The sequence below is a fragment of the Eubalaena glacialis genome, chromosome 1, assembly GCF_028564815.1.
Source record: "Eubalaena glacialis isolate mEubGla1 chromosome 1, mEubGla1.1.hap2.+ XY, whole genome shotgun sequence".
In the NCBI taxonomy this organism is placed as follows: Eukaryota; Metazoa; Chordata; class Mammalia; order Artiodactyla; family Balaenidae; genus Eubalaena; species Eubalaena glacialis.
Window position 1 is genome coordinate 213,635,543 of NC_083716.1, and position 19,667 is coordinate 213,655,209.

At 34.4% G+C, this 19,667-nt stretch overlaps 1 protein-coding gene across 7 annotated transcripts in view; it reads right to left on the reverse strand.

Annotated features, from left to right (window-relative positions):
* The window catches only part of KANSL1L (KAT8 regulatory NSL complex subunit 1 like), a 155,769-nt gene that overhangs the window by 2,373 nt on the left and 133,729 nt on the right, over positions 1 to 19,667 (reverse strand). For all 7 annotated transcript variants that reach the window (XM_061187057.1, XM_061187049.1, XM_061187007.1 and 4 more), the window contains exons 8-14: positions 17,534 to 17,641; positions 7,620 to 7,748; positions 5,612 to 5,730; positions 4,336 to 4,460; positions 2,935 to 2,989; positions 1,589 to 1,701; positions 236 to 404 (exon numbers count right to left, since the gene is read on the reverse strand). In XM_061187057.1, coding sequence (XP_061043040.1) covers positions 236 to 404; positions 1,589 to 1,701; positions 2,935 to 2,989; positions 4,336 to 4,460; positions 5,612 to 5,730; positions 7,620 to 7,748; positions 17,534 to 17,641 — 818 coding nt within the window. The remainder of the gene's footprint in view (positions 1 to 235; positions 405 to 1,588; positions 1,702 to 2,934; positions 2,990 to 4,335; positions 4,461 to 5,611; positions 5,731 to 7,619; positions 7,749 to 17,533; positions 17,642 to 19,667) is intronic.

Genomic DNA, 19,667 nt, shown 5'->3' on the forward strand with positions numbered 1-19,667 from the left:
ATTAGGTACTGACGTGTTGTTACATAAAAAGTCAGGGAAGTATCTGTAGTTAGTGATGGAACTAGAACGCTGGAACACAGAGCCTCTGATTCCTACACCCAGCGTTCTGTACTGGACTGTCGTACTGAATTTGTTACGTAATGATGACTCCTTAATTATCAACAAGCAATTCTATAAACAAGTTTTTAAAAGTCAATTAAAAGGAGGTTTAGCTAGTTACGTACAACACTCTTACCTTGATCTCTTGACTCTGACTTACTGAAGGGGAGGCGTGTGCACGGGGATCCTGGCTCTCTGCAGGAGGCTCAGCGGGACTCTCAGCAGCGCAGTGCTGCCCACCACTGAAGTCGTTAGCGTATTCTTTCAGAAGCAAGTCCTGTCCTTCAGCATTTTTACTGTAAGCTCTAGCAAGAAAATCAAGAAGATATTTAATTATTTGTTGATGTCTTAACAAACATTTTATGAACAACCTAAGGTATTGTTCATAAAGTCAATTGAACTTGGTAGCTTTTCTTTAAACAAACAGTTTTGCCCAAAAGATTTTTAAAAATTCATCTGCTGCTCTTCCTGATGTTATTATCCTCGCATCTCAAAGACTTGAATAGTATTTTATGAAATCTTTTGCCAAATTATTATAGTGGTTTTGTTTTGTTACAGTTTGGGGGGTTTTTTGGTTCGTTTTTTTGGTGTGTTTTTTCCAGAAAACAGGAAAAGACAGTTACTTGACACTTACAGTCTGAGTTCCCAGAGTATCTATGATTATTGTAATGTCGTCCATGAAGGACTCGATTCACATTTTCCTCTGTACTTCTGGGAAATTGTATCTCTGGAATGTGGAGAAAGTTGAGAACAGAATCTCATGTATGTTAGGATAACTCTTAGAATAAGGGTCTACAACAAATCTGGGTATCTTGACACCTAAACAGAGAAATGTGTTTTACAAATAATAAATGAGAGATGCTCCACACTAAAGTGACTATCAGATTTCAACATGATCTTGCATTTTGAGTTTTGGCTATATTAAAAAATAGTCCAATTAAATATAAAATACCAGGGATTTTCTCAAATATATGACTACTAATTATGTTGTTAGGATTTATCCCCCCCTTCCCTCAAAGTCATGTTCCAAGTATTTTAGGCGATTTGCTTTTTTACCCTTGATAGGTTTCTTGAGGGTTTTTTTGGTTTGTTTCTTTCTTTTTAAGAAAACATTTCTGAAGTGGCTTTGTTACAGATTACCCAGATTCTAATCCCTAGTGTTAGGGCCACCATTACAGTACACTGAAATGACCTATTTATGGAGAATTTTTCATATTGTTTGCTCAGTTAAATCTATTACTGAGGCTGACAGTTAGCATGAGAAATAGAGTGGAGTAAAATATAAAACTCTTTTCATCATTATGTAATTAGCCTGAATATATTTTGAATGTAAACTCAGTATAAACAGTGTTTCACTTCTAGGGCACAAACGGCAGATGTTATATAGTATGTTTTCTTCATTTTCAGTGGTCTCCCTCGTTATTATGCAGAACTATTGGAGGTTTCACATGGATTCCATGGTTTTGGGGTTTAAGTTTACAACACCTGCCTGCTGTTTCTTCTCTGCCACTTGCTTTGCTCCCATAGTGACCATCGGGCTTGCTCTTTCTCTTCATATTTTTTGTGTCTTAGGGAGAAGACTGCATCAGAGAGGTCTTCTACCTGGAATTAGAAATGAAAAGTTTTGCTTTTATCAGAAACATTTTGAAATATGAGAACAGGTGTCCGAGTTCCTCATCAAGAGAACAATAAGAAGAAAACTCTAAAATAAATGCAGTCTAAGTCAGAGAACAGATGTTATGAGAGGAGGTGCAAATCCCTAAAAAGAGGGAGTTTAAAACGTTCTTACTGTTGGGTCATGTTTGAAGACTTACCTAGAATACTTATAGTACCTTGAGTACATATAGGTTCACAGTGCTTTCCACTCACATAAAATATCCTTAATGCTTTATTCATCCAAAACTTTGTATTGATTGCCCCTTATGGAGTATACTGTTCGTGGAACATATTAATAGCAAAGAAAGTAAAACTGTCTGAGGTAAATGAGAATTAGTTTAATGAGTTACTTATCTGGAGTTCTCAGGCTTCGGTTGTGTTTCTGGCTAGGGTCATTCTGAACTAGGGAAGGGTGCATTAAAAGAGGGAAGGGCATTAAAAAGTAAATTTTGGTAGTTGGAAAAACACGATCAGTTGGCACAGAAAGATCGTAATGGAAACAATGTCTTTTATATAATATCTGCTTCTTCAGACTGTCACTTTGAATTAGTTTGGTTATATAGTATCTTTCCCTTTAATTTTTCTTGTCTTACTATAAGTTTTATCCATACAGGTCCACAATCCCTTTCCTGTAATTCCAAAAATCTGAAAAAACAAGTTTTCATAATTCATTTGGTGACAATCTTACCTGAAATGATGTGAGGCTATTCTACTTTCTATTAATATTTCACTATAGAAACATTAATATTTGATTATGAGAACTGTCCTAGACACCCTACATGTATTACATGATATATGTACCACATTACTTTCTAAAATCCAAAATTTTCCAAATTCAAAAGCAATTGTTCACAAGATTTTGCATATGGAATTGTAGGCTTGACTATTAAACTAAATATCATGCAGAAAAATATGACTAATACTGGGAATTGAATGTATTCACATAAATTCAATATTTCAACAACTCATGTAAGGAAATGGTATGTTTTGTTTTTGCTTTTCTTTATACATTTTGTCTTTGTAGTCGAATTTGCACAAAACACTTTCCTAATATCCTTAAAGGGGAACTTTCTTTTCATAAGAAGTTTTGAAAATTAAAAAAGTCAGTGTATGTTCCTCAAATACCAAATTAAGCAGGCTTCATAATATATTAAGTGCAGTAAGTGAAAGGCAGCTTACCTCTTCTTCACCCAAATTATATTCATCCAGAGGCTGAAGAACAACCATCCTCCAGCTGTTGAAGATACAAACGAATTTCAAACAGCTTTTGTTAATCTATCTAAATGTAGCAATTTTTTTCTGTAAGCACAGCTATGATAGTAGTGTTTTCTTTCTTTGGGATTTTCATAATTCAAATGGTCGTATCTTAGTACTTTATCTTTTAAAAGACAACATATTTGTATTATGAGAAGAGGACAGGAGAAGATGAGGCTTTACTTTTGGCCTTAACAATAAACAGTCTCTTCTACATAGTTGCGTTTTATACCTAAGAATGTACTAATTTTGAAATAAGTTAGTTAGTGGTATGCTGACAAACTGGCTCAGAAAATAAAGAGGAAAAAAGCTCTGATTTTTAGCATTTGCCAGTTTCTTTGTGTGAAGACTCCCATCATGGCCTCTTGTGAGTTTAACCGCTTCATCACAGAATCCCTACATATTAAACAACCCGGTCAACCAGCCAGCTCCAGCCTACCAGTGTAAATTGAAAGACATTGTTGCTATAGAACATCTAACCACAAATGTTATTTCTTCACTTAATGTAGAATATATCAACAGATTCTCTGCAGAAATTCTCATAATACCTCCTAGAGTATTAAGAGTTCTCTCAGTGCCTCAAAGCAATGATGAATAAAAGAATCAAATTAGTTAGAATAGAGATGGGTAGGAATTACTATAATTGTCAACCAGCTCTTGTCTCTGGTTCCATCCTTTTCTACTTCTTGGTGCCAGATTAATAATCTTAAACCTCTTTCATCATTGCTAAAAAATTTGACAGTTTGCTGCCAGCAGGAAACAGATCTGTGTATGGCATTCAAGGACTTCCACAATCTCGTGACAACTTCTTTCCAGCCTTCATTTCCTTTATCACCCTTCACAAAACCTCAGTCTCTGGCTTAGCCCTGCATAGGTTGTCACAGGTGTTATCATCTTACACTGCGAATACTCTATGCAAAGGTAGTTGCTTCCTTTGATCTCTGCAGCCTTGTGCATATCTCCATTTTAAAGAGCAAGGATTATCTGTTACTGTAATTATTTACATCCCTAAAGTACCTTTTAGTACCATATACACAATAGAAAACTAAATACTGAATGAAAAAAACACTCTAAAAGTGCTAAAGTATTAGGAATTTCCATTTCTTAATAAAACCTGAGAATTAAAGTTGTGCTATACTATATGGCACTTTTTTTCAGCATGAGTAATGTAAAAGTTTCTTTCACCATTTTCCCTCCATGTAACCATATAAATGGGAGGAAGGCAGAAAGGAGCATCTTCCTTTCATTAAATAAAATTTTAACTTCACTGAAAATTTAAGTTTATTCAAAAAAAGAAGGAAAATTAATGTAAGTAAGTATACATACCTTGGAGTAACTATTTCCTTATATTGGAGTTTCTCTAATTTAGCTGGGGCCACTAATGACATGGGAATCACAATATTATCTATATCATAAGAGCTCTCACTTCGCAATCGTCGTCGTGCAGTATTCTGCAAGATAGGATTGCAGTAGTTTTACAATAGTATTTGGTTACCTGTAATGATACTCTCCTTTTACGAGTTATATAAAGATAACATGGCAGTGCCTTTAAGTTTTATACATTGTTATAAAGTCTGAGTATAAAATGTTAAGAAAAACAAGAAAGCATATGTATCTTCTATGAACCAATACATTTGTGTGTGGACACATTCAGGCCTATTTTTAAGACCATTAAAAATATGAATGCCTTAAAATACAAAACTTATCAGAAAAGTGTACCATAAAGCACCCTAAATGTCGGTGAAATGATCTTTTAACAAACTCATTTTTTATTAGGAAAGGCTATGAAATGTTTGGTGAGCCATTTAATAAAGATCATTTTTACAATCTTCATTTATGTGTTCCTGGGTCCCTGAGCTTCATGCTGTTTTTTCTAAATCCTCCCACGTTTTAACCTATACTCCCTACCAGGTAACGAAACACAGAACAAAGTAAGAACACAGTGCTGGATTCTTATTAGCAAGATTATACTTAGCATCATGTCAAGAAGTAGGGATGGTTATGATAAAGTTTAAAGTTTTTAACATACGAAAAAAGCCATAACCAAGGATTAATGTACAATTAGTTCCCTAGTAAAAGAAAAAAAAAGTTTAATCAAATTTATTGCTTCTTAGTAAGATAATTCTAAATATGCTAATTATGTGCTAGTAAATAAGGCTGTTATAGATTAACAAAATATAACAAGTTCCCCTCCCCCCACCAGATCTGCCAGCTTTAAAGGTCATAAAGCAACTTTAAAGTTTACTATACAGGGACTTCCCTGGTGGCGCAGCGGTTAAGAATCCACCTGCCAATGCAGGGGTCACGGGTTCGAGCCCTGGTCCAGGAAGATCCCACATGCCACGGAGCAACTAAGCCCGTGCGCCACAACTACTGAGCCTGCGCTCTAGAGACCACGAGCCACAACTACTGAAGCCCACACGCCTAGAGCCCGTGCTCCGCAACGAGAAGCCACAGCAATGAGAAGCCTGCATACCACAACGAAGAGTAGCCCCCACTCTCTGCAACTAGAGAAAGCCCGCGCAGCAACGAAGACCCAATGCAGCCAAAAATAAATAAATAAATTTATTAAAAAAAAAAAGTTCACTGTACAAAAACCTACTTGTGATGATGAATTCTGGGTTCTTGATATAACATTGACATTAGTAACTGCAGTAAAATTGCTCTGGGATCCTGGTTCTGCGCGTTGAATAGCAAATTCTTCAAATCTAGTTCTTTCTCCTGCCATGGAAAGAACCATTGAGAATGTCATACATTAAATGTAACTGGTAGGTATTAGAATTTCTGTTTTCCTAGTTTGGTAACGTGTGTTTCTTGATCTGTTTAGATTTTATTTTTTTTAATTCATGTATCAAAAATGAAAAAATTAAGGAAATTTTATAAAAATCTTAGCCACAATCCTGCCACAATTTCCGTTTTCTGGGGTCTTGACAGTTTTTATCCAGCATATCTTTCTTTAATCTTATCTCCCTTTACTCTGTTCATGTTTTCTGTAACTTATTCAGAGGTTGAACTTGTAAGACTTACCTCTTAATTTTCTTGTCTATTCTCTCATTTTTTCATATCATTTTGTTCTACTTTTTGGGAGATTTCCTTAACTTTATCTTCTGACTAATTTCTGAAAATGTTTCTCCTATTATAACATCCTATTTCAGGAATGAAATTTCTCTTTTCTCTCAGAATATTGATAACAAAGTTAAGTTTACTTCCAACTTTGTTATTTTCTGTCTCTTCCACGTTCCTTTTCTCCCATTTGTTTTGTGTCTATTAGTGAGCATATGTTTATTTTCTTACTGCCCTTGTTTATTTTACTTTAGTACAGATCTTGAAAAATATTTTTCTGTGTAATGTAAAATTTAATATACAGTTTATATTTATATTATTCCAGTTGTTTAAAAATGTCCTTTCTGGCTAGTTGTTGCTTCAAATCAGTATCCATATATTGAAAATGGTTGTTGTCTAGAGAGCTGTCTAGTTACTTCTTTGTAGTATAGCATTTTACTCATTCTATTCCTGTATTCCCATCTAGCTCAAAGTTAGATCTATCAATTCAAGTAAAACAGTTTACATCTTAGGTAATGTGTATTTTTTCATAATGCATCTTTATATTAAGAGATACAGGTTTTCCTATATTTTGGCAAAGATGTATGAAAGTTCCTCAAAAGCTAGATGACTGTTCGTTATCTTAAGGTTAAGGCACCAAAAAAGCATAATGATATCTCTGAATGTGGGTGGGAGTTTAATTTTGTTCCACACTAGTTGATCAGGTAGTGTGATATTAGGTAGTGACCTTGGTCTGTTATGGTGGGATTTCTAGAGGCCATACTGATAAATATGTTAAAGCCACCATGTATAATTACAGTTAAGTACATCTTGGATGTAAATTTATTGGGTGTATTGACATACTATACCTCGGACATACTTGACTAATGTATATAGTGTTAGATCCACTGGAACAATGAATAAGAACCAATAGAGTATACAGATAATTTGTTATTTAATATACATCTTTCCAGTTAAGTTTTATTTTTTATCATTATCTGCAATAACTGTTGAAACTATCTTGTCCCAAATCCCCATAACAAACCCACTTTGTATTACGAGCAGAGTTCTAGTTTCAGAGATATCTCTATTCATCTTGGAACTGTACATTCCTAAGGGGAATTCAGTCAGGCGGTTGAGTTACCTTAGATGAATCTCGCCCAGTTTATCAAAATTCTGAGGAAGCTTCAGTGAAATCAACATCTCCACAATAGGTACCAGAAATGGTAATAAATATCTAAAAGGCAACCTTGTACTGACATATTTTGAGTCCAGAACACAATGTTGGAGACAAAGTACTGTCCAGGAGGACAGATAGTAGAAGATAACTCTAGTTAGGAAACATAGGAAGGAAATGCTTAACTCATAAAGTGGATGGATTCCCAGTCCACAAATAATTCTGAATTGACTACATGAATATGCTGTTTAATGTTCATAGAACCATGGATGTTTTGTGTAATTAGTGACTGTTCTAGATTATAACTCCCATGAGGCAGAGGTTCTTTGGAGATCAGAATTTTTTATTTTCAGTTTTTAGTACTAGTGCTCATGTCCTCATTTTAACCTACCTAATGCTGTTTCACTCAAGTGTCTTTTCTTTCTTCCCTGTAACAGCTGTGCAGAAGATTCTGACCTCATTTGAGGCTTGCATATAGGAGAATATCCATTTCTCCATTGATTCAGAGAAGTATTATGTACTGAAAAGGAAAGAAAAATGTGAAGTTTTAGTTCCTTAACACAAATATAATGAGCATGTTAACCTCTTTTTACTTTGTAACATTGCAGAATATTAATATACCAGTTCAAAATTATATATAATGAAGTAAATACTTACATACGAAGATGAAATACTCCTAAGCTGAAAATAACCAAAGTAAGATTCATTAAAAGCATCTTCAGGAAGTGCCCAATTTCCTATAGTTGCTCCATTATTTGAAGAGGATGAAGAGGAAAGGTGATCTGTTCTCACAGTCTTCTAAATTACAGAATTTTACAGAGAAGATTTGTTCAGATCTGTAAATCTTGGCTGAATATGATCTGAATCCTTAAGTTAGTTCCTGCTTACCTTAAATCTGGGAACAACTCAGGACTAAGTAAGATTATAGAATACAACAGACTGGGATCTCTTGAGAGCAATAACCAGATTTCATCAATCTCCTGACAGTGCCTAGCACCATTCTTTCACTTCTTTAAGTCACTTAATATCTCTGTGCCTCAGTTGCCTTATCTGTAAAATAGGGATAATAGCAGCTATTGTGGGATTGTGAGGATTAAATAAATTCCTGTAATAGTCATTAGAAGGATATCTGGCATAAGTATGCAATAAATGTTAGTTTCACCATGACTGTTGTTCTGTCTGAACCCCATATTTCCAGTACTGGATTAATAACTAAATTGGCTTCTTTTTTTGAAATGTTTGGAGATGTGGAAAGGATAGGGAAAAAATATGAAGGCCTAAGTGCCAAATTCTCACCAACACTGAGAAAAAAGAGTATGGCCTACCAACAGTGACTGGGACTCAGATTTCAAGATGGCAAAGCACCCTAAAAATGATAGACAAAATTTTTATACATAGATGCACAGATCGGCACATTTACATCCACATTAGCATGCAAAGAAAGGAACTTTTAAGTAGAGCGGAATTTGTGAGCAATCTCTGAAAGCCTAATATCTTACGAAATTTGAAAAGCAAACTGCAAAAGCACATGGGAAAGTACTGCCACAACAATGTGATCAAAATCAAAGGAGCTCCAGACCCGGAGAAAAGAAAGAATTACCTGCAGTAACTAATAGAATGACTACACTTGCCAGCCTGTCAACACCTCCACCAGGGTCCTTGAGGCTTCAGTAGAGAAATGGATGGGTGGGTAGATAAGGCAACGCCCGGGTGCCCCACGTTGTTTGAAACATGTCCTGCCCATCCATAACTGCCTCTGAAAACAGTATAGAGTGCAAATTTCCTCCTCTTCCATGAGAAGGATCCCATAAAAAGCAGTGGCAGAAGTTGTAACGGTGAATATCAACTTTAAAGATGAGAACACAAGACTCCAAAAATCTGAATACCAGTAGCGTAAAACAAAGAAAAGGTATAAACAACAAATGGAAGAACCATCTCAAGAAATAGTGGGTTCACAGAATACAGATTTACAGGTCTTCAAAATAACAAATATTGCCAAGAGAAAGAGGCAAAAGGCCAAGACACCTCAGAAATGGGAAGTATAATTGTTGAAATTGAGAAACAAAATCATTGCTTACTGCCCTGAATAACAGAATGGTCATATCTAAAAGTCAAGATCATTGGGTTGGAAGAGTAATTCCACAACTCAAAGGAATAGAGTGATGGAAATATGAAAAAAAGAAAAAAAGGACAAACCAAAATAGGTTAACAAAGGATTGAATAGAATGAATGGGATGTAATATTTGAAGAAATGATAGCCAAAATTTTTTACACAATGATATTAACTCTAATATTTCAATAACTCACTTGAACATCAAAGCAAATGAAAAAAATATATATAGCACATAAGTATGAACACATCCTAAAAGTTACCAGAGAAGGGAAAAATTACTGCAAAGGAATGAGAATCAGATTGCCAGAAAGCAAAAGCAGATGCAGGAAAAAACAATGGCGACTTTTTAAAGCCCTCATGAAAAATGGTCAACAGAATTCTAAGGCAGCCCTCAAGATTAGATTTCTTGCCACCCAAGAAAAAGAATGCAGAGAAAGATGTTAAATAGTAAAATAAGATGGCAGGCATAATTCTAAACTCATTTCTACAAAGGGGTAGCTAGAATTGTTAGGTTTTAAAATGTATAGATACCTGGCATGTGTTGGTGTTCCAATAGTGTCCACTCGTTTTCTAGAGTATTTTAAAGCAAATTCCAGGCAAATTTCAACCCATCTCTTCTAAAAGGAACTCACCATCCCCCTTGTCTTGTAAAAGCACATCAGAAACCTTAACCTTCACTAAAGTGATGCTTTTTATTTAATTTTACTCAAAAGTTTTCTTTACACTTTCCCCCTTTTACTCTTTGGTGTCTTGTAAGGTTGTAGTGGACTCCTGATGCATGGCAATTCAGAGTGTAACTCACCTTCTCTTCACCTGTCCTGATGATAACCCTCCCAGTCTTTCAGTTCTCACTTACCCAAATCTTCTCCTAAATTCCATTTTAAGATACATCTTGGCCCAGCATCTCTCCTGTCTCCTGCCTTCCCTTCCTTACCTTTCATTTATACATTTGGTAACTTTATAGAGAGCCAGTTACATGCCAGGCACTGTGTTATACCTTGGGGACACAGTGGTGAGCGAGAACAGGCATGGACCATGCCCCTGATGTAGTTTATAGGCATTCTCAAAAACTGCAAGTGATGTGTGATAGAAAACAGAAGTACTATTGATAGGAGATACTGAGTATGACTAGTAAGAGAGCTCTAGGAAAGGCTTCCCAGATAAAGTGTTAGATTACAAAATAGGAACAGAAACAGCAGATGGATAGTAAGGGCCAGGAAGAGAGAGTGGTAGAAAGGCCCAAGGCACCAGGGGACGGGAAAAATGTGGCAAGTGGACAGCAGCCAGGTAGCATAGAGTAAGGAAGCACGGTGAAAACCACGAACAGGTAGGAAACAGCCTATGTAAGTAGGGCTTTAGGGGTACTCTATTAAAGAATATTCCCTCTGTCAAATATTTTAAAGGATGGGGACGGGGAGCAGGTGTGACATAATTAGATTTACTTTTTGAAAATATAAATTGCTGCAGGGATTGAAGGGAAATAAAAGTTGATTAGGCTATTTCAGCGTATAGATAAGGGATCATTAAGTTAGACTGAAATTGGTAGAAATATAGAGAAGCCGGTTTGAAGCATAAGATCACACTGATAATGGGGTTTAGATACGAGGAAGTGTGGGTGAAGAAGGCTGAGCCTTAGGGTTCTGACTTGTGTGGGTTGTGGTGCTATTGTTCCTCTCTCTGTGCACTCTAAAAAATAAAACTTTATTCTGACATAATTTCAGACTTACAGAAAACTTGGAGTTTTCTGTAAAAAAAAGTCCCATATACTTTTTACTCAGATCCCCCAAATGTTAACATTTTACCACATTGGATTCATCTTTCTGAATGCCAATGAAATACTGACATGATGCTTCTCTACTCTAAATATGTCAATATGTATTTTTCAAAAACAAGGGCATTCTCTTACATAGCCACACAACTATCAAAACCAAGAAGTTAATAATTAACTATTAGCTAACTATAGACTTCATTCAAATTTCACCAATTAGTCCTATAATGTTCTTTACAGAAAATCCTGACCACTCTCCATTCAGTTGGCAGGTCTCTTTAAAGTTTTCTCGTATCTGAAATAGTTCCATTATCTTGTCTTTCATGACTTTGAATATTTTGATGAGTATAGGCCCTTAAGTTGGCTTTAGGTATTTCCTCACAATTGGCAACTAATCAATTCTTCAGTTTGTCTTTTCCCTACTTTCTTGTTACCTGAAGTCAGCAGTTCTGTCATAATCGCTAACTCTAATGGACAATATAGGATAAATCCAAGCTCTGAGGTAAAGCACAAAAACATCTATTTACTTTCACACAATTTGCCCTACAGGAATACCAGGCTATTTGTATATACTTGAACACATCACATTGTTTCATGGCTCCATGACAAGTTATGTGATTTTTTTCCATTTTAAAAGCTTGTTACATAATATGGGCCAACAGTATTTGAACCACCAGGGATCTTATTAGAAATATCGAATCTCAGACCCCATTCCAAACTTTCTGAATCAGAATCTGCATTCTAACCATATCACCAAAGTAATTTGCACATTAAAACTTGAGAAACAATGATTTGGAAACTTTGACTCTTCCTCTAAATTCCAGTTAACTATTTAAAGCTATACTTGGCATCACCATCTTTCTGAAGTTCCTCTTTTTGCCCTTTTCCCATCACCCTTAACTTCTCTTCCTCTACCTTCTGCTAGGCAGAGTTATACACTCCCCTCCCCCCTTTTTAAAGAATATTTTTATCATGTCTGTACCCATAACATCATTTAATAGTCATTTGTGTGTCTGCTTCCCCATCACATTATAATTTCTTTAATTTCCTGTGACTCGCCTTTAATTTTTCAGCACTTAATCGTCCACCTGGCACAGAGTAGGTGCTCAATAAATGTTGGACTCTAGTTTTACTTAATTCTGTAGAAAAGAAAAATTAATGGCCAGCTGTTTAAGACGGATATAGGATGAAACCTAATTAATACTTAATTATTTGGATTGGGAGCGGTAGGGAATGAAGAAAATAGGGGAGGAGAGATTGGTATACAAAAAAATACTTCATTGATGTGCCTAATGTTACTGTAGCATTCAATTCAAATGTCTTCCATTTCCTAGCTTTTAATTTCCCATTACTAACATGTCACTACATTATTGATACATCACTAATAATTTTGCGCCTAACATTTATACTGCCCCATTTTTTTTTTTTTTTTGGTTGTGTAGCTTGTGGGATCTCAGTTCCCTGACCAGGGATTGAACCCAGGCCACGGCAGTGAAAGACTGGAATCATAACCACTAGCCCACCAGGGAACTCCCGTACACTGCCCCATTTTTTAAAGTCAGATAAATAATAGAGCAACATTAGAAGAAATATAATTACCTTTGTTTTGGCATATTCCCTTTCAGTCATATACATATATTTCATATTAATATTTCAAATGTAATGATTTTATTTGGATATATGTATAACTATTTTTTAAAATCTGGTAACTCACTCATCATTGTTATGTTTTCAGATGGTCACCTAACATTCCTCTGATTAGAGAGAGTATCATTTAACTATTCCCTAGCTGTTGGAGCTACTTGTTATCATCATGATATTATTTGTATTATGGACATTCTTAAAATAATCATCTTCATGCACACATTTTTTAAATAAAAAAATTTTAGTCTCAGGATAACTTCCAAGTAGAATTAAATCATGAAATGTACCTAAACATAACCTATATTTTCCTGTATTTCCTTAGTGTTTTTTCCTAAGCATAGGCAATTTTTTCTTGCCTTAGTGCTTTCATTTTTTTCTTTCTCTAACTTTTGACTGTGGAAAAATTTCAAGACACACAAATGGAAAATGGAATAATGAACTCCCCTGTACCTATCATTCAGCATCACGAATGCTGGTGACCAATCTTGTTTTCTCTCTCTCCCACAAGCTTTTTTTTTTTGCTGTAGTATTTTAAAGCACATCCCAGACATCATATCTTATCTACATTATGTGTCAGCTTGAATCTCTAATAAACTAACAGATAAAATGTGTATTTATGTAACCACATGCATTACTACCTCTAACACAATAATTAATATGCACAGCCAGTCCGTGTTCAAATTTCTCTGTCTCAAAAATTGTGTGTGTGTGTGTGTGTGAACAACAGCCGAGTTGTTCAAATCAGGATCCCCAAGAGGCCCGTACATTGCATTTGGCTGATACAAGTATAAACATTTTTACATGGTTATAACTGTACCATACATAGAAGTAAAACATTTGTCCTTTAATATCACTTAACATTCTTTGATAAATGTTTCCATCCGTAGATGAACTTTTATGATCCTTTAAAAAGCTGTATATTCCACTGTGATAGACAGTTAACCACATTCCTACTGTTCTCTTCAAGTTGTCTTTAATTTTTCATTACCACAAATAATGATAAGATAAATATATTTGTGAATAAAGGTGGTTTCATATTTAGGATTAGACTAGGTTCTTGGAAATGGATCTGTTGGATCAGAGTACAGAGTTAACAGTTTAGCAAACATTTATTGTGAACAAGTACACAAGTTTTTTTCCTCAATGAGCTTATAAAAAAATATGTAGTTTAAAGGCCTTGTAATGCATTTCACAGTACTTCCCAAAAGGCCTGTATCAATTAATTGCACCTGAAATATTTTAGGGTCCTGTTTTTACTACACAATCTTGCCAGAACTGATGATTAAAATGTCTAATATTAATGTAATTGGAAAAAGGAGAAACAGCACAGTGACTGGCACATAAGTGCTCAAGTACATGTTAGCAATTTTTAGCATTTTCATTATTATCATTGACTACACCTAGCTTTTCTCCTAATTCTTTTAAGATACCATTTTTAACATTTACCTCTTTAATCTATCTGGAATGTATTTATGTTCATCCATCTTAAATTTGTTTTAATGTGCTGTATGAGGTACAGATCTCATTTTATTTTTCCAAAAAGTCATTACTTAATGCCACTGATTACAGGACAAACTTAGTTGTCTAAAAGCATTAACTCTGAGAGACACTGCTTGGATTTGAATCCTGCCTCTACTACTACTCAACTGTGATTTGGGAAAAGCTAGTCAAGGAGAAAATAATTATAATACCTACCTTACAGGGTTGTACAGATTAAAACAATTTACACATACAAAGCCCTTCAACTAGTACTGTACTGGCATATAAGGAATGCTTCATAAGAACTGTTTATTGTTATTTATTGGCTAGGCTATCTTTTCCACACTAATAGGAAATATCACTCTTACCGTATAATGAATCCTTGGGTTTGTCTCTAGGCTTTTTTAATTTAGTTCCCTTGGCTTCCATGGGCATCACAATGTTTTAATGATTATACCTTTATATTTCGATATCTGACACCTCCTTATTGATCTTTTAAAAATTTTATTGGCTATTCAACATTTTCATTCTGAGATAAACTTTAGAATAACTTTGTTCCAAAAGAAGAATGATTCTGGGATTCTGATTAGAATTACATTATAAGTTCTCCAAAGAAGATATACAGATCGCCAACAAACACATGAAAGGATGCTCAACATCACTAATCATTAAAGAAATGCAAATCAAAACTACAATGAGGTATCACCTCACACGGGTCAGAATGGCCATCATCAAAAAATCTACAAACAATAAATGCTGGAGAGGGTGTGGAGAAAAGGGAACCCTCTTGCACTATTGGTGGGAATGTAAACTGATACAGCCACTATGGAGAACACTATGGAGGTTCCTTAAAAAACTAAAAAAAGAACTACCATATGACCCAGCAATCTCACTACTGGGCATATACCCTGAGAAAACCATAACTCAAAAAGAGACATGTACCACAATGTTCATTGCAGCACTATTTACAATAGCCAGGACATGGAAGCAACCTAAGTGTCTATCAACAGATGAATGGATAAAGAAGACGTGGCACATATATACAATGGAATATCACTCACCCATAAAAAGAAACGAAATTGAGTTATTTGTAGTGAGGTGGATGGACCTAGAGACTGTCATACAGAGAAGTAAGTCAGGAAGAGAAAAAAAAATACCATATGCTAACACATATATATGGAATCTAAAAAAAAAAAAATGGTTCTGAAGAACCTAGGGGTAGGACAGGGATAAAGATGCAGACGTAGAGAATGGACTTGAGGACATGGGGAGGAGAAAGGGTAAGCTGAGACGAAGTAAGAGAGTGGCACTGACATATATATACACTACCAAATGTAAAACAGATAGCTAGTGGGAAGCAGCCACATAGCACAGGGAGATCAGCTCAGTGCGTTGTGACCACCTGGAGGGGTGGGATAGGGAGGGTGGGAGGGAGACACAAGAGGGAGGAGATATGGGGATATATGTATACATATAGCTGATTCACTTTGTTAAACAGCAGCAACTAATACAATAATGTAAAGCAATAATACTCCAATAAAGATGTTAAAAAAAAATTACATTCTAAGTACTGGGCATATACCCTGAGAAAACCATAATTCAAAAAGACACAGGCACCCCAATGTTCATTGCAGCACTATTTACAATAGCCACGTCATGGAAGCAACCTAAATGCCCATCGACAGACGAATGGATAAAGAAGATGTGGTACATATATACAATGGAATATTACTCAGCCATAAAAAGGAATGAAATTGGGTCATTTGTAGAGACGTGGATGGACCTAGAGACTGTCATACGGAGTGAAGTAAGTCAGAAAGAGAAAAACAAATATCGTATATTAACGCATATATGTGGAATCTAGAAAAATGGTACAGATGAACCAGTTTGCAAGGCAGAAATAGAGACACAGATGTAGAGAACAAATGTATGGATACCAAGGGGGGAAAGTTGCGGGGCGGGTGGTGTGATGATTGGGAGATTGGGATTGACATTTATACACTAATATGTATAAAATAGATAACTAATAAGAACCTGCTGTATAAAAATAAATAAATAAATAAAATTTAGAAAAAAGAATTACATTATAAGTTAATTTTGAAAAAATGACATCTTAAGTTACCATATTCTGACAGGAACAGGGTATTTCTCTCCATATAAGCATATACTCATGTTCCTCTGTAAACTTTTGAAGTTTTCTTCATGTAATTCCTTGTTAGGTTTAATCCTAGATATTTTATATTTTCATTGTCAATATGTCTGGGATAATTTATTCTTTTACAAATTCTAATAGGTTATTACTGGTATTTATAAAGGCTACTTATTTTTATGTTTATTTAAAAATCTGCTACCTTTCAGAACTCTAATTCTAACAGGCATTCAGTTGATTCTTGAGTTTTTAAGGGAGATGATGATTTCATCTGGAAATAATTTATCTTGTGTGACGTTTTGATGTTGAGATTTTAGCTTTGTAGATAGTGGAAACATTCTGATGTATTTTCTTTCTTTTTCTGATTTCTTCCAAGCATAGACAATGTCTCCATCCCCCATTCAGAGTTTCATTATAATTTTTCAAGTTTTATTTTGTAATTTTAGTGTTTTATTTAAAATTCTTGGAACCAAGTAGAATTTATTCTGATACATGATATGAAATGAGTGTATAAACAAACTTTCCCCCCAAAAGACTAACATTACTGTTCATTGAATAGTTCTCCACTTTCTTATTGATTTACAGTTCTTCCTTTATATAATAAAGAATAAGCTATGTAGTCTGTTTCATGGATCTACTTTCCTAAATGTAAGCAAAATAGAATCTATGCTAATGATTATAGATTTTTGTCATGTTTCCATATGTGGTTGGGCTACATTCAATATTTTTTTCCAGCAATTCCTTTTACATTTTCCCATTAATTCTTCCCAATGGGCTTTACAATTATTTTATGTTAACCAAATTCTTTTAGAACTTCAAGTTACATTGAATGTTGCATTAAACATAAACCAAAGGACAGAACTGATATCCTAATTATTCTTACCATCCAGCAGTGCTGTTTCCCCATGTTTATTTAAATTTCCTTTTATATTTATCAATAATATTTCATAATTCTTATTCAATAAGTATCCTGTTAGGATTACTCCTGTGTATTTTCTATTTGTATGTGTGTGTGTGATTTGTGAAAAGTGAATATTAAAAATTAAGGATTTACATTCATTCCTTTGTTAAATTTTACTTCCTTAGCAAAAGTAATAAGTATATGAAAGATGTAAAAGGTATATAAAGTACGAAGATTTGTAAATGACATACCAGCTGATGGAGATATGATACAGTCTCCTACAAATTTATTTTCAGAAAGATCTCCTTTTATTTCAGTCTTTTTTAACAATGTTTCAAAGTGAAAATGAAGAGGCACATCTAGAAAAATAAAGCAAAAAAAAGTATTTTCAGTGAAATCACTCTTTACAGACTCCAATATTAAGACTTAGAAAAATAAGCTAAAGCTTGAAAAGTCATAACTATTAGAAGTGGCAAACTATTCTTTCCAAGCATGTTGTTAGCAGTATTTTGGAAATTACTGATTATATGTAAAATAAACAACACTAACAATGAACAATTTCATAAACTAAAATAGTACATAAGATGAACAAATATAAATATTAAATACTATTTGCAGATGAAACAAATGCTCCCAAAAGGTCTTTAATAAAATATACAGCCAAACCTGCCTGACTCTAAATCCATTTCCACCCCACCCCTACAAACTCTGCATTTGAAATAAAGTTTCCAAAAGACATAATTACACAATTTTAATTACTTGAGGGAAAACCACTATAATTCAGATGCAACCTTTTATGAAAATGCTGTTTCACATTCCCTTAGTTTACTAGTATTATGAATCACAAAATGAAATCTACTTTTACAAAGATCAAAACATATTGACAAACTAGTTCTCTTCTTTTAAACAGAGACTTAGGAGAGTCGTTCAATTCACTATGTTTATATTCCATACTCACAACCAAAAGAGGAGCTAAATAAATAAAATAGATGTGCTTCACATTTATTAACTCAAGGGTATTTTCTTCAATCAAGAATGCAAAAACAGTCATTTTAAAAAAGTATTCAACAGAGACACCTAAACTTTTTCCTAAGAAACATAAAGAAATATTTTATAAAGCAGTTGATTTATTCAAAGTTTTGCTACAGAAAGAAGGTATTCATTTTTAAGAAAACTAATTATGAATGCATAAATCAGGATAGACCCAGGAAGGGTCTCAATTTTAAACAAGTATCTCTCCATCAAAAGATGTATTTTAATGGCAGATCCATACTCAAGTGTGGAAAAATATGCACACAAAAAATGGGTTCTTAAGTATCACCTTGGAGACTCTCCCAAGGGTCAGATGTAAGATGGATTTCAATGCTATTACTATACTATGACCATAAGAAAACTATATGACAAAATGAAAATAAGAATACAAATTAAATATGCTACTTAAACATTTCAGGATTCTGATATTTCCAATTATCAAAACATAAGTTTTTCCAAAGAAATATCACTTAACTTTTATATGGAGTATTGCCTATTCTACCACTGTTCTTCTTGAGTTGTGGGAAAACATGACATAACTAGGGAAGGCACTTGTTCTACCCACATAACTTCCTTAGAACCCACACTGTGACCTGTGGGCTTTTTATTAAAATTTCATAACACTTTATTACACTTATTAGTTTATATTTCAGTTGTCAAACTAGAATGCAAGTACCTTGAGGAATTTATTTGTATGTATACTCCTACCACCTACTTAGTACCTAGTATACAGCAGGTATTCAGATTTTTATTAAATGAACACAAGAAGAAATGGATAACCCTAAGTAGTAGGTAAGGAAGCTAATCTTAACTTATTAGATGTGACATAGTAGGATGAAAGATTATTTATGCCAGCTCTTAGATTTTTGTCATCAGAGAAACAAATTTACTAATAAGAAAACAGAAAGGCAGTAAAGAGTACAGTTAGGAGTGTGGCTCTGGAGAATGACCACCTCAGATCAAATCCTGTCTCCATCATTTACTAGTTGTGTACTATGGATGAGTAATTTAACATCTCTAAGCCTCAATGTTCTTATATGTAAGATAAAGAGGACAACAATATCTATCCTCATGGGGTTGCTGCAAGCATCAAACAAGAAAATGTAATGTGCTTATTTTTTCTTTCTATTATTAAGGTTTCCTCAAGGATGGAGTAAAATAGTTCCTACCAGCAACTTACTTCAAAGTATGGTGTGTAGCTAAGAAACCACTGTAATGTTGGTAAAAACCAAACTAAGATTCAGGGCAGGAATAGGTACAAGAAATAGTGCTTTACAAAGAGGAGCAGTCCCTGGATGATTAGAACCAAAAGCTGCAAAGGAAACAAAAGCCCATTTGAGATATCTTCCCATA